This window comes from Triticum dicoccoides, chromosome 4A, assembly GCF_002162155.2.
Source record: "Triticum dicoccoides isolate Atlit2015 ecotype Zavitan chromosome 4A, WEW_v2.0, whole genome shotgun sequence".
Lineage (NCBI taxonomy): Eukaryota > Viridiplantae > Streptophyta > Magnoliopsida > Poales > Poaceae > Triticum > Triticum dicoccoides.
In genome coordinates this window covers 582363546-582390183 of record NC_041386.1, presented here as the reverse complement: position 1 = coordinate 582390183, position 26638 = coordinate 582363546, and the positions used below count along the sequence as shown (strand labels likewise).

The window sequence follows — 26638 nt, the reverse complement described above, 5'->3', positions numbered from 1 at the left end:
CTTTGGAAGGACTACTTTGACACAACCAACTCGCTGTTCAAATGTCAGAAATTCCGGCGGCGTTTCCGTATGGCTAGGCATGTTTTCAACCGTATTAGAGAAGGGGTGGTTGGATACGATAATTACTTCGAGTGCAAAGAAGATGCCCTTGGAAAGATTGGCTTCTCATCTTATTAGAAATGCACTGCAGCCATCCGGATGCTTGCATACGGAATGCCCGGTGATCTCATTAATGAGTACGTCCATATGAGCGAGTCTACATGTACAAGTTGTACAAGGCTGTGATTGCTGTGTTTGACGCTAAGTACTTAAGAGAGCCGACTGTTGAAGATACAGCCTGCTTGTTGGCGGTGAATGCCAGCAGGGGCTTTCCAGAGATGCTTGGCAACATAGACTGCATGCACTGGAAGTGGAAGAACTGCCCTTCTGCTTGGCAAGGGCAGTATAGGGGCCATGTCAGGGCTTGCACTGTCATACTTGAGGCAGTGGCCTCACAAGATCTCTGGATCTGACACTCTTTCTTTGGCATGGTCAGATCGCACAATGATATCAACGCGCTTCAACGCTCGTCGGTGTTTATAAGGCTTGCCGAAGGTAACAGCCCACCAGTCAATGTTAACATCAACTGCCACAACTACAACAAAGGTTACTACCTAGGTGACAATATCTATCCTCAATGGACCACCATTGTTAAGACAATCTCCAACTCTGTCGGTGAGAAGAGGAAGAGATTTTCCCAAGAGCAAGAGAGTGCTAGAAAGGATGTGGAGTGTGCGTTTGGTGTGCTGCAATCTCGACGGGGCATCATTTGGTATCCTGCTAGAACTTGGAGCACCAAGAAGTTGTGGGAGGTGATGACTGCTTGTGTAATCATGCACAATATGATCGTAGAGGATGAGCGCTCGAAACGTATTTATGATAAGGATTTCAGTTTCAAGGTGAGAATGACGTGCCTAAGCATGGAGGAGGTGCGGCAATGTTTGCACAGTTCACTTAATTTCATCATGAAATGCATGAGGGGGAAACTCAAATGCAGCTACAAAATGATTTGGTTGAGCATATGTGGGCTCATGTTGACAACCAATAGATGTATAATTTTTTTTAAATGTATCTGAGACAATTTAATTTTTATTCGGCTTGTAAACTATGCTAAATTTATTTGATTGTGAAACTATGCTATTTTTGTTTTCTTGTGAAACTATGTAAAATGTGTGTATATTTGTTCAAAAACGAAAGCAAGCCAACCACACGAGTAAATATGGGTCGGCACGTTGAACGGAGTGCCGACCCAAATTATAAACAGGACGGACAATTCAAATGAACAAAAAGCAAACAAAATCACCGTCCATTTGGGTCGACGCGGTGGAGTTGCTCTAATGGCACCGCCTCGCCAGAACAATGGACCTATGAAATGCTTTGGCACGGCCTGCTGCCAGGGCAACGAGCTACAAGCATATATAGATAACGCAAGAAATCTCTACAGAAAAGGAGAGCCTACTACAATTTGTACTTGTCTGCTGACAGCACACAGAAATTAACCTAACCGATAAAGGGCCCACAGATAGATTGTATTCAAGCTGATGAGAATACCACTATGGAGTTCCAATTCATAGTACATAATCTGCTGCTAAATCATTGACATTCCGTCCCAGACGCAGATAGGTAACTCGTTCTCAATTTAGATAAATGCTGGCAAGCATGAGGGAGATACATAAATGTATAATCTAACTATTTGCAAGTTACAAATCAAGCAAAGTTGGAACAGATGTATAGCAGCAGCAATAAAAACATCAAACAACGATCACAAAGTTCAGGAAGACATGAGCTTCAAGCCGTTGTCCGGCATTCCCATTCCACCAGCGAGATCGGCATCTATTTGCGTGTGTGGGGCTGGTCCAGACAACTGCTTGACCCTACATGAATCAAAAGGCAGTGATTAGATAGGAGACTAATACAATGCCCACTTACACACATCAAGATCCTTCTACAGCTTCGTATGTTTCTTTCAAGCAAGTTATTCGTGGAGAATCAGAAATATGTTTGAGCTATGAGCCTGCTTATGTCTATGAATCAAATCCAGCAGAATTAAAGGTCTTTCATCAGTCTAAAATTCTTAATAAACACTGGCCAATGTTCTGACTTCCGCAACTGTATTACATTAACACAATAAAATTGGCACAAACACATGGCAACTGCGATCGTTTTTTATGGCAAGTTTAGTGACGCGAGGATGGCAACTTTCTTTTCGGATGACATGTTTCAGTTTTTTGGGGTTTGTTTTTTGTTTTTGGATGTCAACTTTAGTTGTAAAAAACATCAGGGTCGGATTGATTCGTGCCACACGTGTGGGACTTATCATTTGGGAACATCTAAAACTTACACGTGATTCAAATAAAGAGTTACTTCACCAATAACGTGCGAGAGAATTTAGAGCAGAGTCTCCTTTGTTCAGCTATAGCAGCATGCAACATAGTGCATGTATTAGGTTTCTCTTGATTGATGGCAATCACCAACACAGTGCATGTCATGAGAGAGGAAAGGGACGTCATATGCAAGTGTGCTGCACAGGAGGCGTGGCTGTGGGATCCAGCATATTTAAATTATCTCTCCAAATCTGATTCTCAGACTGGTATTGGATGCGGGCATCGACGCAAGTGCACCAGCTCAGGGAGTTCTGGTGCATAATATAACACTGAACGGAAGCTTTAACAAGTTCACTCAGAACAAGGGGATTACCTTTTCTTGTGGCGCTTTGAGCGGTAGTGATCCTCCTTCACTGTCTCATCCGCGAAGTACCGACTGCAGCCACCAACAGAACAAGCACTAAATAATCAGAAGGAACTTGAATTGCGTTCCAGTTGCTAGAAGCTGAGAAATGAAGTTCCTCAACAGGCAGAGAACAAATCGTAGTGTGATACAACGATTCACAAGTACAGTTGCCTGCCTACCCATCTTGATTCAATTAAGGCACTGTCAAAACAACCCACAGATCCCCAAGTATTCAGACACAGATGTTACAGCTTCCCGTATCATATGTGCAGCAACATACTACTACTACTTCACAATATATGCAGCTTATCGCATCCTAATTGACCCAAAAACGCCGTACTATCTTTGTAACAGCGTGTAAATAGGGCCATCAAATTTGTGCTTGAAACTGATGGATGAAATCGAAGCAGAAAAAGTGGTAGAGTTGGGAGGCATACTCGCAGTGGAGGCAGTAGAACTGGCCCATGCCAGGGAGGTCCTCGTCGACGGGCAGCGCCTTGCCCTCGGAGTCCTTGCCCTGGTCGGCCAGCTTGACGAGCTCGTCGTAGACGGCGTCGTCGGCTTTGACGAGGAACTTTCCGCGGCGCACCTGCTTGCAGTTGAGACGGCGCTTCTTGACCTTGCGATGTGGGCACTTGCCTCCCATCTGAGCCTGCTCGCGGTGATCGGCGGCGGCGGCGGCGGCGGCTAGGGTTTCGGCTGCGAGGGGAACGAACCGTGGAGAGCGGAAGTATGGAGAGAGGAGGAGGACGGGAAGAGAGAGGGGGTTTGGTATAGGCTTTGACTGGACCGAGCGCGAAGCCGGTTGTCGTCAATGTCGGCACAAATGGGAAGCCCAATTCCCCAAAGGAAAAGCTGCGTGCAGTTGCCTTTTTAACCATATAAGATCAGGCCCAAATATGTTCATTCCTTTTTATTTTAATTATTTTTTCATTTTTAATTAGGTGAATGTTTTTTAAAATATTTTTTAAATATGGGAATATTTTAAAATTTTGGAATATTTTTCAAAATCCAATAATATTTTTTAAATTCAGGAATATTTTTTAAATTCATGAGCATTTTATAGAATCTACGGTTTTTAAAATTTTGGAACATTTTTTGAAATTACAAATAATTTTTTGAATTTGTGACCATTTTTAAACTTGGTGACCAGTTTTTGAAATTAAAAAAATATTTAAATAGGAAAATAAACTAGGGCACCCCCACCCCGCACATGGGCTGACGAAGTAGAATTCGGCAGACCCCTCTATGGTGTGTTGCGACTAGTGCGAAAGAGTAGAGGGAAACAGCTGACCAGATTACCCAGGTCCGGGCCCTCACATAGAAACTTTTCAAGTCTTTATGCAATGGCAAGAGTTAGCCTTTTGTCGGTTTCATTATTTTGTTCTCCCTTTGCATTTTGCTCTGAATTCAGTTTAGTGCCGACTAGCCTTAGCTTTGCCTCCCATCAGACTTTTGATATAATTCACGAGGAATCCATCTAGCCCATGAGTCCTGTTGTTGACCATCTTATAAAAGCAAATCTAATATGTTGCTCAATAAAAGGCTCGTCCAACTCAGTATTGTCCAACTCGTTTGACCTCTAATCATTTCCCCACTCTTCGTCATGCAGTCTCACATTATTGGCTTCACGGGGACAAAATAGAGACCAGTAAAATTAGTAGCATGAGCAAGAATTTGCTCGGCCCCTGTAACACGTCATTGCCATTTTACCAACTCTTTCTATCATTTGCGATTCGTGAAAGAACCAACACTGGCATCTCCATGCAGCAGTCATCTTTCACTGGATCTATCTGCTAGTATTTTTCTTCTTCATCATATATGTGCAACAAGGTATCCCCCACAAAACCTTTCCTTGCGTATTATTCCCCGGACAAAGGTTGAATTTAACATTTTTAGATTTTCCAATTCTGCCAATCAGTATTTTTTTCTTTTCATTTGAGCATATTACCTCTAGCACGAATCCCCAAATATTTCAAAATTACTTTTAACCTTTTCAGTTTCAGCAACACTCTGTGGTCTTGGTTGGTTGTGGAGCTCCCACCTCTCGAACGGTGACTATCTCCCCTTCAAGAGGGTGAACATCGGGATACATCTTCGCCTCCACGGTTTTTGGTTATCCCTAACCCTAGCTTATTTACTTGTATTAGTACTTTGGTCCGTTGACCTTGCAAGCATCATATGCGTTATTTATCTCACCTTAGTATTGTTAGGCTCACATTTCATATTCAGCAAAGCCTAACTTGCTAATAATCCAAGTCAAATTTGTAGGTTACCTATTAACCCCCCACCCCCTCTCTATGTCTATGTTGGTCATTTTGAAGTGACGCAAATGATAGCGATAATCAATGAGTAGATTCACTAACCAGTGATGGCAGTATTAATCATGATCACAACGTTTCGGTGTGTAACTGGGCGTATATCTGCTAAGTGGGCAGTCCACGATGCAAGGTCCCATGTTCCCAATCGCTAAACAATGTTGAATTCTTAATTTGTTTTATGTCAACTAAATTTGTTTTACATTCAAGTCGATGTATTAACCTCCTAATCTACTCAAAATTCTCTCTACCCTTCAATAACCATCCACTTCACGCGTTCAGAAACAAATCGTTCTTTCCTCCTTGCTCCCGTGAACTAGGAGCAGGCAGCGGCTCATCTTCGCCCTAACTCCCGAGAGGCACGAGCCCCTCTCCCTCCATCTGTCCCTCCGGCGATGGGAGGGGGCGAGGACCCCAGGGCTTCAATCCGATGGTGGTAGGGTTAAAAATACATTTAAATTGGCAGTGGAAAGACAATGGTGTCATCGTCGACGTGGAATAAGGTATCCCCGCCTCGTTCTTGTTCAGGTGGTGCTTCCTTGTATCATCAGGATGCATGTGAACGATCATGTGCATTCATATCTGGTTCTCCGGGTCTGGTTTTTTCTTCTATAGGTTTGTCTCGATGGCGTTGTCCTGCAAAGCGGACAACGTAGATGTGTATTTTGGTTCTCCGGCTCTAGTTTCAGCCTATGCAGGTTGGCCAACCTTGGCCTGATCGGGGCTCTTGTGAGATTTGTGTTCCCCAACTCCGCCTGGCTGAACCTTTGGTCACCAAGCAGATTAGGTGCAATAACACTTTACTCATCATTGAATAAGGTGTTTTATGGACGCTGCTTCAGTGCCTTAAGGCACCTGCCTTTGGGCCTATGACAGATGGGCCTAGCAGGTGGCTGGCCCACCTGTCATAGACCCAAAGGTAGGTGCCTTTAAGGCACCGAAGCTCAATCCATATTTTATAGTAGGAAGCGGACGCATTTTACATGCCCCCTCCGATGTTCCCTTTTTTAATGGAGTGATTTGCTATGTAGATTGTAGCCGCCAACCTCTTCTGGTCTACATTGACGACTTCCTGGCTACTGTTTCTATAAGCTTATGAGTTTCAACAAGTTTGCTCCATTGAGACGGAGACCAAACAGATCAGGTGCAATAACTTCTTACTCGTCATGTGAAGTACGATTGCATATATCAATTTCAAGATTTGAGATTGCTAACCAGACTTACCGCTCGGTAAAGTTTTTACTCATCCTTGAATAAGGTGTTTTATAGTAGGAAGCAGAGGCATTCTACATGCCCTTTTTCCGATGTAGATTATGGCCACAGACGTCTTTTGGTCTACATTGACGACTTCTTGGCTATTGGTTCTATGAGCTTCTGAGTTTCAACAAGTTTGCTCTGTTGAGACGAAGACCAAAAACCGGCAACAAGCTTTGCTCACTGAGTGCTGAGTACTACCGGTGGATGCGGGAGGAAGAAGATTTCGACACGCCTAAGGATTAGGAGGTATTTTTCAATTTCTATAAAGGTGTTTTCGTAAGGGCGTGTGCTACTTAACATATAATACATGGCATTTGGCCTTTTCACAAAAAATACAAAATTCTCTATACCCTCTGTACAAATGAACACCGACACATCAGACAGCTCAAGATGTTAACATAGACATAATAAAAACTGAGGTCATTTGGTTTGGAGGAATTTTGTAGGAATTTTATAGCAAAAGAATCTTATTCCTATCATATGATGTGAACTAAAGGACATCTCTTTTATAGCAAAAGAGTCCTTTGGTTTGTAGGAGTTGAATGCTATTCCTATCAAGGAATTCTTTCTATCCTCAACAATTTCATAGAAAAATAAACATTAGCGTAGACTCAATGAAAAAAATCATGAAGTGAACCAAAGGACATCTCTTTCCTATTCCTATTTATAGGTTTTGAGATACATGACATCCCATTATCGAAAAAGGCTTTCGCCTCGCTTTATATATAAAGCAACGACCACCAAATAAACGATCCATACAACACGACATGACATCTCATTTCCTGCAAGTTTCCTATTCCTATGATATTCCTACCATATGAACCAAAGGAGGCCTTGACGACTCAGAATTGACAAAACCGTATTAATCTGCTGTGAAAAATAGCCACTAAAACAAAAAAAGTTGGTTAACCAAACAAGAAAGTAAGCAAAAGCTAGTTCAAAAGGTTGGACATATTTCACCTCCATGACAACGCAGCCTGAAGCTAGTAGAAAGTTGCTCTGAATTATGAACAGTGATAAATAAGCTATACAATTCTTTACATGGAAAGAACGGTAATATATAACACATTTAACTTTAGGTCACTTGACACAGCTCTATAACCAAATTACGATACTGCTGGTATATATCGCTCCTTCAGTACGGTAGATATGAATTTACATCAGACATAACCTTTCAAATTGCGCCCGATTATTCGGCATGTCCCTCCTGTCAAACCTTGAGCCATCCGCCTGGATACACCTCGGTTGTCTTTCCGTTGTCTACATTCTTCGCCCTTGAGTCGCTCTGAATTGATTTTTCAGAAAGTGAAGGCAAAATTGTTGTAAAGCTTATCCCCTTGCTCCTCCTGCAGCATTGATAGACGGTTTTAGAAGATCAAGTAATGTCCTGCACGTCAGGTTACTGCCTAATGCTCACAATGATTCCATACCTGAGATGAGCTACGAAGAACACCGCGCCGATGAGCGTGATCCCTCCAGCAACTGACTTCAGCACTCCTTTCCCTGATTTGGGAGCATTGTTCCCGGTCCCCTGAGCATTTCTGTTGTTTTCAGTTTTATCCAGTTCGTCGGATTTGCAAGCATCCTGGATTAGTGAAGGCAAGATAAATGTTATTGTTCTACTGTGGTAGTTCATACAAAAAGAAATAACAATAAGAGTAGCATCCAAAATGCTTAGCATATCAGGAAGTACCATGTGATCCTTAGTCCTTGCGCTATCGTCTTTTTCTGGATGATCAGTGAATATTTTCCCATTTCCCTGAACAGAATCATGTGAAGGTTCGACGTGTCCATCATGAATCCTTTCAGACACTTCGACAGGAGGACCGCCCACATCATTCTTGCTACTGTCGCACGCTAAATAACTGTTTATGGAGTCTGACTCTTCTGAACTTAGTGAACATTTATTTCTTCTAGTTGTTGAACACCGATCTGTTGGTGAGAGTAGGTTCTCATGAAAAGGAGTTGAATTCGTAGTATCAGCACCCATAACACCAGCGTCAAGTGATCCCGCTGATTCAGCTAGCGACTTCTCTTTGGGCATTTCATGACCACTGTCTCCATAGCCTTCTCTTTCTTCCTTGGGGGCATCACCCAACTGCAAAAGCTCAGAAAGTTTGTCGTCATCAAGAGAATCCTGAGGCCCTAGCACAAAGAGACTGCTCTCTGCTTCATCAGAGTCATAATGTCGGTCGCTTTGCTCATCACTCTGTCCTTCAAATATGCTCTGTGGAAAATAGGGATTGAAAGGATTAATATTGACCAGTCGGTAAGAACATGCAGAGCAAACTGAAGCAATCGTTACAAAGAGTTTGCCAGCTAATGTAGTACTTTAGAAATGGCACGCGGACTGTGCCCACTCGAACAAGATGAACTGCATTGTGGCTGCTCCAGACTTCTGCGGATGCCTCCAACAATATAGTTGGGCATGGCTATTGTGTGGGTAACAACATCAAAATCAGGCACCTGTCACCAGGGAGCAGAAACACTTGTTTTAGAATTACAGTGTTTATTGGTCAAAGAAAATTTGACTGAAAGATCTCTTTTACTTTTGCAGAAAGAAAGGCATTGTTGAAATAGGTTGTATTCAAATCTGGGACTTACGTTTAGCTGCATCATCCCGGCCTTTTTAGAGAGTGAGCGTATGCACATGCAGACTTTTCGAACATTTCTTTTCTCGACCACATCAGAAGGGGTAAACAAATCAATTCCAGCTAATCCAAGGGTTTGGCATACCTGGAAAGAAAAAAAAAGGATAAGCTCTCCTTTCAAAAGAAAATAATTATCAAGCCAATAAAGTGAAAATTAATGCACTTATAAACTGAAAATAAAGATAACGACTTGACAAAATTGGTACGAGTAACATTAAATTAACAATACCTTTAGAAACGAGTCTACTTTTGGATAGGGCGTATATTTCCCGTTGCTTTTACCAAAAGATGGTCTCTCATAAATATATACTTTTGATTGCTTGAGTTGTTCTTTGTTCTTTCTGAGTAGCCTCTTCCATATCACTTTGGAAACTTGAAATCTGTCGGCATAAAAAGCAGAATATATCAAAGAAAAATTATGAAAAGCTAAGGAAATAAAAAATGTGTCAGAACATGTGACTACTTTGATTAATATTGCCCATATAAATTAAGGTAAAGGATTGGGCAGTGTTAAGCATTATTTTTCTGAACAGTTGGCTCCATAATGCAGACATAGGCCCACACTTGTAAAGAACCAAAGTTGCCTATTAGGCATTATCAGCTAAAGTATATTACTCACTGCAATCCAAGATCTTTTAGTTCCACATTGCATCACTGGAAATTCATACAAAAACCTACAAAGTAATACCAAGTAGTAGGATTGCATGCTAGAGAAGTAGAAAGTGATGATGAATGGATCTTACAGCAATTCCCCGTCACCTAGAAGGTCTGCTACCAAAATGTCTTCATCAAACCTGACATGGAGAACTTCGCCAAGCCAGATTTTTGTTTGTTTCTGAAACAAACATATAAATAAAAAAGGGAAGCCAAAAAATAAAAAATAAAAGGCGTCAACACAAAGGCAAAATAATTATATATAGTATATATAAGCACAATAGAAGATATTCTGATGTACAGAAGCAAGATAGCGAAAAGGTGGTTAGTGCAGAGGTATATGTATAACCAACCAGAAAAGTATTTTCAGTACAGGACATCTAACAGAAAAAAATATGTGCTGGTAAGCATCTGCACTAGCCCATGAGGATACATAAAAGAACAGAATGAAAGAACTTCTTTTTTGCGAAAACAGAATGAAGAACTGCACTACAATATACTACTCCCCCCGTTCCTAAATATAAGTCCTTTTAGAAATCTCTGAAAATACTTATATTTAGAAACGGAAGGAGTATTTCTTATATCCTATACAGCCTAAGTATTGGTAGTTACTAAGAATGTTTGCGGTTGAGTTTAGGATGCATACTTAGGTGTACATTTTGAAATGTTCTGTTGTATATACAGCGCAATACAATTGACATTCATGGCAGAAGAAGTTAGCTAGCAGTACAGTACAGTTTTATCCAATGTTGACACATAATCCTATGAAGAAAATAAAAAGTTGAACAGAATGCACAGCTCAACCTCGTGTTTACGAGACACAAATTTGCTGTGCAAAATGCACACATCAACGTCTTGACAAATTTCTATGGTAAATCAGACGTCCCGTTGCAGTGGTTGGCAAGCACCGCATCCATCCATCCATCCGTCTCTTTCGAGTGCACGGATGCGATCGACACTTCGGCGTTGCTTATCTTGGCAAAACAGCTCGAACATGCGCGTCGTCCCCACGCCGTCGAATCAGAGCATATCCTAATCCTGAACATCTGGCGCGGCGGATCGCGAGAGCATACCGTACGCGCGCGGGACCGTCGGCGGCAGCAAATTGGCGAGCAGAGCCGGCCAGAAACCCAGCGCTCGACGCTGGCCGGCCGGCCGGCACGCGCTCCGGCTCCGCGACGCCGGGAACTCGGCGCTGCCGCTGTGGGCGCGCCGAGAGAGCGGGGCGGGCCTCACGCTCACTGTTCCATTGGGCGGCGACTACTCCATGATGAAATCTTAGTTGGCGAAGGCGGTTTCGACTGACTGACCTGCAGGAAGGCGTCGTCGAGCTGGCGGAAGCTGGACGCGGGCGACGCCTTGTCGACGCGCACCACCCCCGTCCCCGCCGGCGCCGGCGCCGGCCCCTGCTGCGGCTGCGCCCTCCTCATGGCGACGGCGATGGCGCGGCGCGTCCCTCGGGGCCCTCGGGCGCCGCGCAGGCCAGGCAGGCAGGCTCGGCTCGGCTCGTCGCTCCGCCCGAGGCCCGGGTCTGGCTGCTACTACTTGCTTCGGCGGTGGTGGAGTGCACGCTGATGATGCAGGGCGGGCGGGCGGGCGGGTGTGGGGTGCGGGGGCATGCGGCGACCGCGTGTCGCGTCCTGCGCCGGAATAAGCCAGAGCCTTTTCTGTTGCCATCCCTGCGCGCGTGATGCGTGCGCCCACCCACCGCTGGGATTTCGCTCGGCTTGCCGTGCGTGCGGCCAGCCAGAGCCAAAGCCAGGCGTGTGTGCAACGTGCCGGCGCCGAGAGGTTTTGATTTCCGGGGCAGGGCCAGGGCCGGGGCCGGGTCTGGGGTTTAGCGCCGTCTGGCAGGCTCTCATCAAGACTTACACGGGCAGGCGGGACAAAACCAGTGCGCCATCCGTATCGTATGGCAGCCAGGGACCGTGGCTGCTGCGAGTAGCACACTCCAGAGTGCAGACTGGTAGATGACACATACAGGCACGGTGTGTCACTCGTGTCCTGTGGTGCAGGAGACGAGTCCTCTGGGAGAAGAGAAGAGGCTGCTTGCTTATCCATCTCAACCACGTACGGCCGCAGATAGCCTGGCTGTCAAAGGCCTCGAGTACGTGCGGGAACAGCTGAAATCCACTGGTGATGAGAGCCTTCATTGGGATTAGTATTTGTGTCCCCGTGTACCGTGTTACTGACTTACTACTACTTCGTGTCGTACGGCCAAATGCAATTAGCATTCCAATCAAACTCTACTCCACAATATTCAGCGAATAGGGTAAAGCATACTCTACATACGGAAGGAATTGACACGGGACCTTAAATCTGCAAGTCGATCATAGTAAATCACACGGGACCTTAAATCTCATTCCAGTTTTCAGGGCAGGTAATCCAGTTGGCATTTCATTTGATGATCAGGTCAGCAAACAGAATGCGCCCTGAAGAAACCTAATAAGATCAATGGTACATCGGATAATCGCCAAACAAAATTGCGGATAAGAAGCAATAGCACCACAAAAATGCAAAATTTCCACTCACTGGAAGAAAAGAATGCCGCTATACCATGCGATATAATGCTCCGGTTGATTTAGGAGCAACAAGAATAATAGCCAGTGGTCAAACATTTACAAAGCAGCAGGTCACCCTAGCAGCACTGCAGTTCCAACTCTCCTCCACTAACTTGTACAACAAAATCTATTGAAAACTTTGCCTATGAAGAAAATGCACAAACAATCCAACAAACATGGTCAGTGCTCAACCTCACCCATCCTATTTGACTGCACATGCTCAACTACGCCCTCCTACCGTATGGTCCCCCATGGTGGAGATCATCAAGATCTGCAAAACGATAGGCTATATGATAAAATTGAACAATTGTGTGCCAAAGCTGGGATTGACTAAGTAATTGAGAAAGCTAACATCTAGGATGCTTGTAAATACGTTTGGCAGAAATAGGCAGCTTACCAAATCAGGAGATGAGCCGTGGACCGTGGTTGCATAAACAGAGAAACCACACTATCGGTACTACGGTCTATTGATCGGAGGAGACAAAGAATCAAAAGAAGCTCGAAGTGGCCTGTTAACAAATGGGTGCGCCAAAAGTTGTGATGCGGAAGGTCGCTCGTCTGGATCGACTCGTACACACTGGCGTATGAAATCTTGAGCTTCTGCTGACAGGTAGCTGGGAATGGGAGGTTGTTCTCCTTTGCCAATCATAAAGAAAGCATTTGTCTACAAGTAAAAAAGAAGCATTAGTTGAGAGCCGACAATCAACACCAAGTAGGTTAAATTTCAACGAGTTGCACAGATTATTATTTGGAGAGATTCGCAAAAAAAAAGATTATTATTTGGAGAGAAGTACACTCCATAGAAAAAAAATCACACTTTTATTAGAGCCCAAATTACCAGACACGAATATTGTGCCATTTTCACCTTAATAAAAAATAGTAAAAAAAAAAGAACACAAAATTTTGACGGCACAGGGTTATCATCGTTATATGTACCAAATACAAAAATTAGAAGAGCTATATCTGATAAGTTATTATTTTTAGCTAAAACTGTATCTGATAAATGCTTCAGGCTTGGAACGGGGGAAGGTGATGATTTCCCCATGTTCTGCCTCAGCAAGTGCATGGACAGTTCCCAAATCCCAATATCAATTAACTTAAGAAAAAGGACAGGATCTGTTGGCATCCCACCGCATCATTATTAGAAAGTCAAATAGCAAATCAGAGTTTTTCTGCAATTTAATTATAACATTTTTCCCATCCAACAGTTCAATATCCTAGACAACAAAGGTCTAACGCATAATAAAGATAACGGTGCAACATACTTAATTTTTTGTGTGGCAAGTCAATACCAGAGAACTAAAACATGTGAAGTTGAAATATGACATACCCACTCGACATTAGGATATGGTATTTGGCGGGTTAGCATTTCCAACACAGTGCAGCCCAAGCTCCACATATCAGCTGCAGGCCCATATGTTTTTCTAGGATTAACAACCTGAAAGTGGGAATATGCGTTTAGAACTTGGGCGCTTATTAAAAGATGCTGCAAAATTATTCCTGAAATATTGCCAAATAGCATCATAGTCGAATAGTTTGAATCTGATCAGCATGGGCAAAGTATGACTATTACCTCAGGTGCCATCCAATAAACACTTCCTTTGCATGATCTCAGCATATTAATTTTAGACATCTGAAATTAAAAGAAAGTACCACATAAGACAATTTGCCATTTGAAGACGTGCAAATAATCTCATAGAAGAAACAAGGCTCACCTCCTTTGCCAAACCAAAATCTGCAAGTTTTACCGATCCATTTGCATGAACCAATATATTGGCGCATTTGATATCTCTGAGTATAAGGAAATGTCTCAATTAATCAAAAGTATTTGTATGAACTGGCATCAATTTTATTGTAGTTTAGGATTGTGCCCTCTAAACACTGGTAATTCTATGATTTGACATTTAACCCTATTTTTCCTTCATGTTTTTCCTTCTTTTCCACCCATTTGAAATATCAACTTTGCCCTCTATAGCTGTATGTCAATGCCTAGCATTTTACTTATAACATAAGAGCCTTTTCAGGAAGAAAAAAAACCAGACGTTGAAGGTGTGGTCACTGTGGTGCAGGTCAGGCTTGGCCAATGGCTGGACTGGAGCAATGCTTTGCTGAGGCTGACAATCATGTTCAAGTTGTGGCCAAGGGGGAAGAACTATGTGCTGCCATTACTACCAAGTGCAAAACCGAAGCATGTGGCAGGTGAGCAGGCCGTATACCACTCCGGCATCTCTGGTACTCGCCTTGCAGTTCTCAACGAGCACATGAGGGGGTCTATTAATTTGCTAGTAGTATGACGGTCCAGCAACTGTACTGCACATGTGCGTGTGTATGCGCCTGCAGGCTTGAGGTGCTTGCGTATGTATGGTGAAAGGCACTTGTGTATTGTTCAAAAAACAATAAATAACTTCATTTACGTAGAGGGCAAAATTGGCATTTCAAGTGAGTTAAAGATGCACAAAACAAAGGAAAAAGAAATAAAGTGATCAAAATGCCAAATCATATAACTAAGGGTGTTCAAAACGATAAATTCTTGCTAAAGTGGTATATTCTCAGTGGGATAAAGAAAAAATGACATACCCAATGCAAAACAAAAATAGACTAAATGGGATAAAGAAACACTAAAACAGACATCAAGCAATCTTGTATTCGACCAAGCCAACAATGGCGCCTTTCCCAGGGTTCCAGTCAGAGGGTCAAGTGTTTACTTGCTCTGATGTAGAGAATCCGAAATGAATGGTGAACGAATTAGTTGCTCTGTTTTTAACAGGCTGTATCTCATCGATCATTGTTGTGTTCTTTGTTGGCTTCACAATCCCAAACTACAGTAGAGATGATACTCATATAAAACCATGCAATGCAATGAAAGTTTTTTTTATTATTCAACTCCACATCCCACCCTACCGTGTGACCCAAAATGAACAAAAAGGAAGGATAGAGTCCAAGATACAAAAGAGCTTTATTTGCTTATGAACCAAAAGAACCCACTTAACCTCCAGTAGCCTATGGTGGATGCCACCTTAAGAAGGTGGAGCAGGTACTAGCTTTTGGAAAGCGAATTTGCTCCCTATGTGCTATTCACATTATAAGTGCATGACACATGAGATAAAAAATTCATTATTCAATACTAAAAAAGAGGTTCAAAGGGCAAAATTTATCGGCTCATAAGCGCTGATTATTTTCAAGATAAATCATAAGAGAAGCAGCATTATACCTGTGGACCACATTCCTTTCATGGAGATAAACTAATCCATTGAGAATCTGCCTTGTGTACGCAGAAACTTGTGAGTCTCGCAGTTTATACTTCTGATAGAGGGATGAAAGAGAACCTTGTGTAACAAGCTCAATAAAAATGTAGAGTTTTGATTCTTCCTGCATTTATTTGAACATCATAATACACAAATAAATCAATTTTTGTATGTGACATAAGGAATGCTTAAACAAAACAAAAATCTGGAATCATAATGCATAACCTAGGAACATCAAAAGGAGTGTGGAATACCTTGTCAGTTCCATAATACTGGACTATATTTTCATGTTCAAACTGACTAAGGAGAGCGATTTCCTAAGAAACAAAAAAACATAAAATCAGGCAAAATATAGCTTTAGAAGATGTCAGAGCATGTGAAATGTGCATAGACAATAGTTGATGTCCCAAAACTCTCTTGAGACAAATAAGGAGCAACAGTTAACCTGTTCAAGTGAAAGAATAGATTGCTGTGCATTGCTTCCTTGGTCAAGCAAAGATACTTCCTTAACAGCAAAGAACGCACCTTCACTGCAGAAATATTCAATAACAGACAACATTGAAATATATTAAATGCTTATCAAATGGTACAGCTGAAACAAGTACACTTGCTCACTCCTAAATAGGTACCGGACATTAAGTCCTTCCAATATTTTCACGAATAGAGAAGTGTCTACTGTACAGGGATGATCAGAAGACATGTTTTGTAATGCTCAGCTGGTTGATTATGTTGTTTTGCATTTTAGTAGCTGAACAAAAGTCAAGAGTTGCTGCCTAGCCTGGTCACCCTAAATTACAGAAACGGGCTTGGTTGCACAACTCACTGTTCCTACCCCCAGAATATAGCAAGGTGTCTGTACTAAGGTTTGAAGGCCAAAGTTAACTGCACTCCGTATTATATTCCCAGTTCGCCATGTTCATGTGACTTCTTTTTTACGAAATTGAGCGACCAGTGCATGTCAGATCTGTTCTGAGCACCTCCACCCCGAACCAACTAACTCACATACTTACTCAAATAGATGTTTGATAATCTATATGTAGAATGATATAGTGCAGTGTACTTGTAAATTCTACTAGTACATACAAAATGATGTGGTGCTGCCCCTGTTAACTGTTATAGTGACGGTACAACGGGGCTGTTTGGACTAACTAAGCTTATCTGTAGACAAACTAACCATAACACAAGTCGAATAACAGGTTTACTTTCAAGGTATGCCTAAATTAGAAAGAAGAGCCCAGTACGTCCTTGGACCGTTTATAGAAGTTAAAAAACATATAAGGTGCATGAACAATAAAATGCCAATAATAACATTGCTACTTACTCACTGATCCCCTCATACACCATCCCGAATGAGCCACTTCCCAGAAGTGCACCACGCATCCATGACTTGATGTTCCGCTTGAACTTGCCATTCGGCGAGATGACGAACACAGCCTCTGTATTCGTGCTAGATGCATCATCATCATTCGTTGTCGACAATGAGGATGTCCCTGTGAACCCTTCAAAGGTCTCCCCTACCCTCCACCCTTTAAGCTCCCCCTCAAGCCCTGTCAATCCTTCATCGTTCTCCTCAGGATTATCCTCCTCTGTGTCTGACATGCGAGATGTTTCAACATGTTCATAGGCCATTCTCAGTCCACTATTCGCCTCAGTGGGAGCGAACGAGTTCACAATGTCCCAGGCCGATCCGCTCATGATCTCAGCCACAGACGACTGCCTCGCCGGTGGCGGTGCAAGTCCCGTGATCGGCGGAGGCGGGGAGAGCACTGGCGGCCGGACGCCCCGGATCCCGACCTCGCCGCCGCCCCTTCTCGGCGAGGGAAGTGACAAGGCCGCGACGGGCGCCGCAACAGCAACCGCACGGGTAGCTTTGGGGGATTCCTCCGGCGCCGCGATGATGGGTTCGTCCACCGAGCCAGTGGCAGTGGCGGTGGAAGCGGAGGAGGAGTGGATGGACTCCTCGGGAATGGGGTCGGGGAAGGAGTGAGGCGCGGGCCACGGGACCTCGGGGGCGGAGACGGTGCGGACGACGGGGGCGGGCTCCTCCGCGGGAGGAGCCGACGAGTCCGGGTCCGGGCGGGGGCGGGCGAGGAGGTCGGAGCTGGAGCGCGCCTTGCGGGCCTCCCAGGCGGCGACGGGGATGGCGAAGTCCTCCGGGCCCGACAGCCCCAGGCTGCGGCAGAGCTCGTCGACTTCCCCCTCCGCGCTGCCGTTGATGCGGAAGTCCGCGCCGCCGCCCCTGGTCGCGAGGTCGAGCGAGCGCGTCGGCCGCGTCCCCGGCGAGCGCTCCGACGACGAGGTCGACCACGAGGCGGACACGGACGTCGTCGCCGCCGCGCCCGCCTCGTAGTCGATGTGCTTCGCCGCGTTGCGCCGCTCCAGCCGCGGGCTGCGTCCGCGGCTCCCGCTCCCGCTGCCGCTGCCGTGCCCGCTCCCCCCGCCGCTGCGGCGGCTGCTGCCGGAGTCCATGGCGGCGGCGGCGTCCCCGCCGCGGCGGCCGGAGGAGGAGGCGGGCGAGGACTGCTTGCTACAGGCCCACGAGAACATCTGGATCCATAAGCCGGACCGAGGCTGCTGCGCGGCGCCGAATTTGAGGCCCCGCGCCGCAGGATTTGGGGATTGGGGGGCTCCCGTCGCCGTCGGCCTCGGCGGCTTGCGGCTGCTTGCGGGGGAGGGGGAGAGGAGAGAGGAGAGGTGGCGTGCGCGCTCGCTGGCGCGGTGGGTAAATAATTTTCCAACGCGATCGGCCGGTCCCGCGGGTTCAATGCCAGGTGGGCCTGCGCCGTCGCGGGGCCCGTGGGCAGTCGCGTCGGGGCGTCGGGTACTCGGGCCTTGCGTGGTCTCGTCGGGGACGGGGACGTCGGGGTGGCTGGACGCGGGTTGACTGCGACGACCGGCGGTGGATTGGCCCGCGGTTACAAGGACGGGCGGACGGGGTCGATGCGGCCTCCGCGTGGGCCCCGCCCGTCAGCGGGAGGCGCGAGCGTTGGCGTGGACGTGTGAAAGCGCGCCGTCGCCGGTCCGTCCACCGGCTGTCAACGGCAGCGGCGCGCGGCGGTGGCCGGCGGCGCAGGCAGGCAACAGAATTCGAGGGCGTCTGGGTCGGCTATCTGGGGACTATTAGCACATGGTACAGTAATGGTCATGAGCAAGTGGTGGCCATTGTGGTACAAGTTGCAAAACAAGACACAAGGCGAGTGTCGATGGACGTTGCCACTGGAGCCTGGGAAAAAAACCTAAAATCTAAAAAGTGCACGCGCACTAGTCTAGTTGCACACACATTGATATTCAGTTGGCAGGACTAGTTACACATATATGCTCAGTTGGCGCGGTAATGTAGTCTAGTTGCACACGCATTGATGTTTAGTTGACACGACTATTGACACACACATATGCTCAGTTGGCGCGGTAATATAGTCTAGTTGCACACGCATTGATGTTTAGTTGACACGACTATTGACACACACATATGCTCAGTTGGCGCAGCAATGTAGTTTAGTTGCACACACATTGATATTTTGTTGGCAGGAATATTGACACATACATATGCTTAGTTGGCGCGGCAATGTAGTCTAGTTGCACACACATTGATATTTAGTAGGCAGGACTATTGGCACATACATATGTTCAGTTGGCGCGACAATGTAGTATAGTTGCACACGCATTGATGTTTAGTTGACAGGAAGACTAGTTCGTCGAAACATCCCCATACGGGATCTACTTTTAAAGAGCACGTCACGAGGGTTCCGACGGGTGAAAATAGATCTGAATTTCGACACGCGATTTAGAAGATATGTCTTTTACAAATTTAAAAACCAAAAATTAATATACAACGGACGAATATGAGGAACATTAATGCAGAGGCATGCAAGCATCCATCACATGAAAAAAAATCATATAGGATGATTAATCAGCAGTGTCCGTTTTAGCACTTTTGGATTACAGTAATTTTGTCTTTTTTTAATATGCGGTATTTGTCTTTTTGGACCAGAGGACAGGCCCTTACTTTTGGCCGGCCGCTCGCGAGCGCTACCCAGCCCCCGGCCGCCAACTAGACGCGCCGGGAAAAAATCGTGCTGCTTTTTACAGTCACCGTCGATCGGAAATGTTGATTGGTGGATGGAGAAACAGTGTGGGATTATGTGTGTCTGGAACAAGAATGTTGCGCCGTTCGGGTGGATCGGTTTGATTAGCAGCTTTAGCGCTGGCCTCCCGCGTGGGACAGATCGGCCGAGCTTTACTAAACTTCTCCGGCGGTGTCCGGCCGTGTCTACGTGTGCGTGCGGTTCATGTGCTTCCAGCTCGACGGCGACGTGGGCGGGTGTGGTGGATGACGCAGCTGGATGGTCACGGGCGCGCTGCGTGCATACGTACGTACAGCTCGGTGTTGTTTTTAGTATTGTTTTTCTTTTCTTTTTTCCGAACGGTCGGCTTCTTCTGGTCCTGGCGGCTAAGCAGCATCGCGCCACCACGTGGCGAGTTCTTCCCTCTTGCATCGAACTATACAAGCCGTCCTACTTGCTACTTGGTGTACCATAGGAGATTGCGGCGAAAGCCAAAAGCAAACCGTACGAGGCTCCTCCTCCTACGGTCCTGCTCCCTCCGTTTCAAATTACTTGTCTTGGATTTGTTTAGATACGAATGTATCTAGACTTACATCCGTATCTAAACAAATCCAAGACAAGTAATTTGAAACGAAGGGAGTACAAGAAAGCATTCTCATCCACCATACACAAAGGCATAGCATTGCTCGACTCAGACCCGTTACACCTCCTCACTTTCGTGTCCAAAGACAGACTACTCAAAAGAAGTTACCAAAGAAAGATAATAACGTTTAGATGGACACGATGGGCGTGTGCATCACAATGATACAGGGGCTGGAGGTTTTAACCTCCTTTTCAAAAAGCAAATTGCAGAGACACGAGATCCTGAGGCTTCCTCCATCCACAGAGGCCCCAACCAACCTTTGGTACAACGATCATGATGAGAAATATTCCTAACGCAACGAGCAATCAAGATATGGAATTCAAGACACCTGGAGAGATGGATCTGGGAACTAATACCAAGGGGGCACGCCACGCGTCTGTATTGTCCATCCAGAATGACGATGATGGAATGGAATATTCCATAAGATGTTTGTGGCAGGCACACCCGGAGCACTACACGTGGCAAAGAGAGTTGTGAATTCCTCTATGGGAGCTCTCGGGTTAGACTAAATGTCTAGCCGGAAATGGATGGACTCTTCATCCTCCACCTCATGTCAGGCTTCCTCCTATATAAGGTGTTTAATTGATATGATTGGATCATCCGTCGGACTTGGGTTATGTTCGTGTCAACTTCAGGAACCTGGTCCAGCTTTGAAAAACTGAATGTGAACAAACAACTATTTCAAATCAGCTTCAGTGGCAAAGCTCGAATCTAGTTCGGGCCATTTCCAGTATATATTTTTCTAAAGCACTTCCTAGTGTACTTCAGTGGCAAAATTGGTTGTGCGAATCAGCTTTGCCAGTGAAGCAAATCCATAGCTGATTCGAAGCCCGTTGAAGCTGGAAAAAAAAGGCCTTGGGATCCCTCCCACGTGGAGCACTAGAGGGCGACTGTCCTTGGAGGCGATTGTCTTAATAAGATGAAGCCACATGCCACCCTCGTTGCGAAGGATCTTCCAAACCTATTTCATCACGAGCACATTCATTTTGCGGGAAGCCATGAACTCACTCCACCTTGGTCTCTAGGCCTGTAAATGTGCTCTCATTTGACCATTTGATATTTTGCTCTCTGCATGGTCACCTTGGAGAGGAAGGTACGACCATATCAGGAACATGGGAGACTAGGGAGATCACAGTTTTCACTTGGAAATTAGCACAATCCAATCACTATTATTCGTATCTCTTTCTTCCTCCACAAGAAAAGCTCTTCTTCTCCTGTGGCGTCGCCGTTGGTCTGCCCCATCTCCCATGGCCTCTAGGCCATGTGAAAGGATCGATATGGTTGACTAGAGGAGGGGGGGTGAATAGGCAACTAACAATTTTTAGCTTTTCTTTAGCAATTTAAACTTTGCATCAAAGTAGGTTGTCTAGATATGCAACTAGATGAGCAACCTATATGATGCAACACGAATAGGAACACAAGCAAGCAAGATATATGAAACAAATAAGCTACACAAGTAAAGGCACGAGATAACCAAGAGTGGAGACGGTGGAGACGAGGATGTGTTGCCGAAATTCCTTCCCTTTGAGAGGAAGTACGTCTCCGTTGGAGCGGTGTGGAGGCACAATGCTCCCCAAGAAGCCACTAGGACCACCGTAATCTCCTCACGCCCTCACACAATGCGAGATGCCGTGATTCCACTATTGGTGCCCTTGGAGGCGGCGACCGAACCTTTACAAACGAGGTTGGGGCAATCTCCACAACTCAATTGGAGGCTCCCAACGACACCACGAAGCTTCACCACAATGGACTATGGCTTCGCGGTGACCTCAACCGTCTAGGATGCTCAAACACCCAAGAGTAATAAGATCTGCAAGGAATTAGTAGGGGGGAATCAAATATCTCTTGGTGGAAGTGTAGATCGGGGCCTTCTCAACCACTCCCAAGCAAATCAACAAGTTTGGTTGGCTAGGGAGTGAGATCGGGCGAAAATGGAGCTTGGAGCAATAATGGAGCTTTAATGGTGGAAGAGGTGAGTCAACGGGGAAGAAGGAGACCCTTTATATAGTGTGTGGAAAAGATCCAACCGTTACCCACCAACCAGCCCGCGGCCAGCGGTACTACCACGCCTGGCCAGCGGTACTACCGCAAGGCCGCGCGGTACTACTGCTTGCAACCAAGCGGTACTACCGCAGGCAGTGCGGTACAAACGTACCGTCCCACGGTACTGCCGCGACCCCAGCACAGAAACAGACGCAAGCTGGGGGCGGTACTTCCGCACGCGCGGTACTACCGCGCCCCCCATGCGGTACTACCGCAAGGCAAAAGTCCCAGCCAGGGGGAAGGGGAACTTCCGTGCCTACTTCCGCAAATAATCGGAAGTAGCAAAAACCCGACACAGTAGTACTGCCGAGGGGCGGTACTACTGCCTGACCGCATAGCGCGGTACTACCGCACGGCGAAAGCGGTACTACCGCGGCAGGTGCGGATGTAAAAAAATTACATCCGCTCCTACTACCGGAAGGGGGCGGCACTAGCCTGGTGGGCAGCGGTAGTGCGGCTCCAGGGGAGCGGTACTACCGTGAGCACCAGCGGTACTACCGCGCCACGACGCGGTACTACCGTGGATGCCTACGGTACTACCGTTGATCCAGGGGCAGTACTACCGCAACCACAACAGCAGCCAGTCAAAGGAGGCAGGAAAAAAAATGGAGGAAGCTCCAAGGAAGAAGGAGGGGATAAAAGGAGACGTGTACGTGATGATTCCACCCAAACCTTTTCAACGCGGACCCCCTCTTAATAGTACGGCTTTCCTACGACTCAAATCCACCAAAAAGAAACATAGAAAAGACGCCGTCTTCGTCAGTCTTCGAGGGGCACCCAATCATCTTGTGTCTAGCAAAAAAGTGTCTGGAAAACTCATGGCACACGATTAGTCCGCAAATGCGTTGTCATCAATCACCAAAACACTTAGGGATAAATATGTCCTTACAATCTCCCCCTTTTTGGTGGATTGATGACAAAATGGGATTTGCACAAGGAAAAATACTATTAAGTAAAAGCAAACCCCTCCTCTCTATAATATAGACGGGCTCCCCCTAAATGTGTGCCACCTAGATGAGCACGAATACTAGGAACAGAGCTCCCCCTATATTATAGAGACAAGGCAAATTTATCACTAGACAAGATAGTACAGACATAAGATAACTAAGATAGATAGAGTGCATATGTCCTACACCATATGGAGGAAAGGTCTTGAAGGCACAAACCGAACAAAAGCAAATGAGGCAAACGAGGTCCAAACGACAAAGCAAACAAATACACCAAGCACGACACAACGCAAATCCCTACACTCTCTCCCCCTTTGGCATCGAGACGCCAAAAAGGCAGAGAGGACACCTACACACACGGGGTGGCTCAGGCAGAGAAGTCATCCCACTGCTCCTCGTGCTCCTCGTCAGACTCAGCGGCGGGGATAGTCTCCTCGATGTCATCCTCTGAACTGGTCCACTTGTAGCCCTGTTTTGACATCCAGGCAGCCTCAGGTGTGATGACGTCCTCAGACCCGCCAGACACATCCTCTCCAAAGAGCCTCATCACCTTCTTGTCACGGCGGCGACTCTCCTTGTCAGTCACGTGAGCCCTGTACTGTCCCTTCGCCTACATGCAGAAGGGAGTCTTCATCTTGTCCTTCAGCTTCTTGGCCCATGACGGCTCAGAGGAAGAAGTGGTGGACCTAGCAGCACGGTCCTTAGTAGCAGTCTCAGCAGCAGCAGCCTCCCCCTCACCAGCAGCCCTCCTAGCAGAAGATGCCTCAGCACGGGTAGTGGTGTTGGCCCAGTTGGGCTTGACGCGGAGGCTGATGGACTCATGGCGAATCCAGTCTGGAGCAAGGAACTCATCACCTGGATACGTCTTCTCCCAAGTGGTGGAGAGCAGCAGAAACAGGTACGGTCCATAGATAGGTACCTTGCGAGTGAACACCGCAAACCGAAGCTCACACCACATGATGTGTGAGACATTAAGTGGCTGAGTCTGAGAAGTACGTGCCTCTGCACACAAGAGCAACATGTCCACTAGATATGCATGAACCTTGTCCTTGTCGCCAATGCGTGGGAACAGAGTGTTGCGGAAGATGCGATGCATGATATCCAGAAAGGAGTTCAACACCCAAGATGACTTGCCATTGGGAAGTGCCTTCTCAACAAGGAAAGGCTGAAGCTGGTTCTTGTTGGCAGACTCAGAGTTGGCATGGGGACGAACGCCAACGAGGGTGTGAAGCCCGTCATCAGGAATGTGCAGCAGATCCATGAACTCTTTCCATGTAGCAGATAGCTGACGGCCATTGGTCATCCAGGTCATCCTCAGCTCCTCCCCGGGATGAAAGTACACTGAGGCAAAGAACTGACAGATAAGCTCAGGATCATAGTCAAGGTGAAAGGAGATCACCGGCTCAATAGCAAACTGCTCCACCAAGTCCAGAGCCTCTCCAAAATAGTCACGAAACTTGTCTTTCCGCAGGTGATGCATGTCTATCCACTTGACATCCACGAAGGTATTCTGCTTGTTCTTGATCACATACAGATAGATGAGAGCCTGTTGCTTGGTCCAGAACAACTCGGTGCCTCTAAGGATAGCCCGAGGATTCACATAGGGATTGATCTTCCAGCGCTCAACATACTCAATGGTTGAAATCTCGTCCATGCCCTTAGCCGGTTCCTTTTGCTTGCTGGCAGTGGTCTTGACATTGCTCTTGGGGGCATTGGAGCCCTCTGGGGCTTCATCTTGGGGGTTGCGCAGATGCTTGGAGCCAGTGTCACGACTGGGATTGGAACGCGAGAGCCACCACCTGAGACACAGAACGCAAAAACACCCACAACAGCCAAGAGAGATTAATGCAAAGACCACAACAAAGCAAGTGAAACAAGTAGAAAGCACACATGATAAATGCCTAGAGAGAGATTTGATCCCTAGGGTAGTACTGCCAAGAGCTGCGGAGCTAAGAGAGTAGTACGGCTCTTAGACGCGGTAGTACCGTGCAAGATCACGGTAGTACCGGGTGTAGGAGCGGTAGTACGACCTTAGCGCCGTGGCCGGCGCGGTAGTACCGCGTCTGCGGAGCGGTAGTACCGCACCTGACGGGCGGTAGTACCGCACCTGACGAGCGGTAGTACCGCAAGAGCAGTAGTACCGCACATCGGGCACGGTAGTACCGCACCGCGTCAGATCTGAACTGGTTCAAATCTGAGAAAGCCCGCGAAACCATGGTGGTACTACGGTTGGACAAAGCTACCACAAGACAGCATATCAAGTATGTTTCCTACGCATCACGACTCTCCTACATCCTACTCTTGCATAGATTTGGCCTAAAATCTCAAGAACGACAAGTTTCTCCCCAAAAGCCTAGAAGCAAGAGAACATCCAAGAAAAAGAGGGATTTGGGGAAAAACCTTGGTCCATGGCAAGAGGAAGTGGTGGGGAACGATCCCACCGGTCGGAATCCGAGGAGAGTGGCCGGAGACGGAGATCCGACGAGGGCCTCCGGCGCCGTTCTTGAGAGGGAGAGACGTGGAGACAGAGACAATGAATGGGTATGGGGAGTTGGAACTCCCCTGCCCGAGTCATAACCCCCACGCGCCCTTGACGGCGCGGTAGTACCGTGCCCAGACACGGTAGTACCGCACGGTGCGATACTTCCGAAGTACCGCACCAGAGCGGTAGTACCGTGCGGTGGCGCGATAGTACCGTGCCTCCCAAAGCGGTAGTACCGCGCCCAGACGCAGTAGTACCGTGGGCTCAAGAAGATGCACGTTTCGAGCGCGAAAAACTGGATCTTTGCACAAACCACTCCGAGCCAACACGACACCACAAGACCACGCAATACACAAAACCAGAAAGGCACACGACAAACGAACCAACCACGAGACACCACCTCTCCAAAAGAGAGGGCGGTGGCCGTAGACACCTATGTTTGAGTCAATTGGTATGGCACCGCGAAGAATTATCCTTGGGTCCATGACCAAAACTCGTCTTTGAAGTACAAGTACCATCAAACATGGCTAATGTGAAAGACTTGATTGATTTATGCATAATGGGGGGAGGAAGAGTTCATTGAGAGAACATCACTCCCCCTATGTCCATGCCTACATCTAAATAGGACAACACATTGAGTATGGTGGGGTATGCAAGGGTTCAAGCAACATTGCTCGAATCGATGATATTTAGCTCATGCCTTAACTCGCGAAATCTTGCTTCATCCAAGGGCTTCGTGAAGATATCTGCAAGGTTATCATGAGTGTTGACGTAGTTGAGCTCGATCTCTCCTCGCCTAATGTGATCCCGGATGAAGTGATACCGGATCTCAACATGCTTCGTCTTGAAGTGTTGCACCGGGTTGAGAGAGATCTTGATGGCACTTTCATTGTCACACCAAAGAGGCACTTTGTCACAAGTGACACCATAATCCTTTAAAGTTTGCCTCATCCATAAGAGTTGTGCACAACAACTACCGGACGCCACATACTCCGCTTTGGTGG

At 46.6% G+C, this 26638-nt stretch overlaps 3 protein-coding genes across 3 annotated transcripts; all 3 read right to left on the bottom strand.

The window, feature by feature from the left end:
- Positions 1-1540: 1540 nt before the first annotated feature.
- LOC119286938 (zinc finger protein 593-like) lies at positions 1541-3523 on the bottom strand. Its single transcript, XM_037566408.1, has 3 exons — positions 3207-3523; positions 2737-2799; positions 1541-1913 (listed from the first exon to the last, which is right to left on the bottom strand). The coding sequence occupies exons 1-3, from the start codon at positions 3413-3415 to the stop codon at positions 1811-1813; spliced, it is 375 nt and encodes a 124-aa protein (XP_037422305.1). The 5' UTR covers positions 3416-3523; the 3' UTR covers positions 1541-1810.
- Positions 3524-7280: 3757 nt separating this feature from the next.
- LOC119286937 (protein OPAQUE10-like) lies at positions 7281-11171 on the bottom strand. The gene is made up of 8 exons (XM_037566407.1): positions 10960-11171; positions 9739-9830; positions 9225-9375; positions 8949-9080; positions 8676-8810; positions 8038-8571; positions 7775-7929; positions 7281-7690 (listed from the first exon to the last, which is right to left on the bottom strand). Exons 1-8 carry the CDS (start codon positions 11077-11079, stop codon positions 7555-7557), a joined length of 1455 nt encoding a protein of 484 aa, XP_037422304.1. The 5' UTR covers positions 11080-11171; the 3' UTR covers positions 7281-7554.
- A 1014-nt stretch (positions 11172-12185) lies between these two features.
- Positions 12186-18137, bottom strand: LOC119286936 (mitogen-activated protein kinase kinase kinase 1-like). Its single transcript, XM_037566406.1, has 9 exons — positions 16777-18137; positions 15901-15985; positions 15710-15772; positions 15422-15579; positions 13926-14001; positions 13784-13843; positions 13541-13648; positions 12608-12874; positions 12186-12481 (listed from the first exon to the last, which is right to left on the bottom strand). The coding sequence occupies exons 1-8, from the start codon at positions 18000-18002 to the stop codon at positions 12668-12670; spliced, it is 1983 nt and encodes a 660-aa protein (XP_037422303.1). The 5' UTR covers positions 18003-18137; the 3' UTR covers positions 12186-12481; positions 12608-12667.
- Between the last annotated feature and the right edge of the window lie 8501 nt (positions 18138-26638).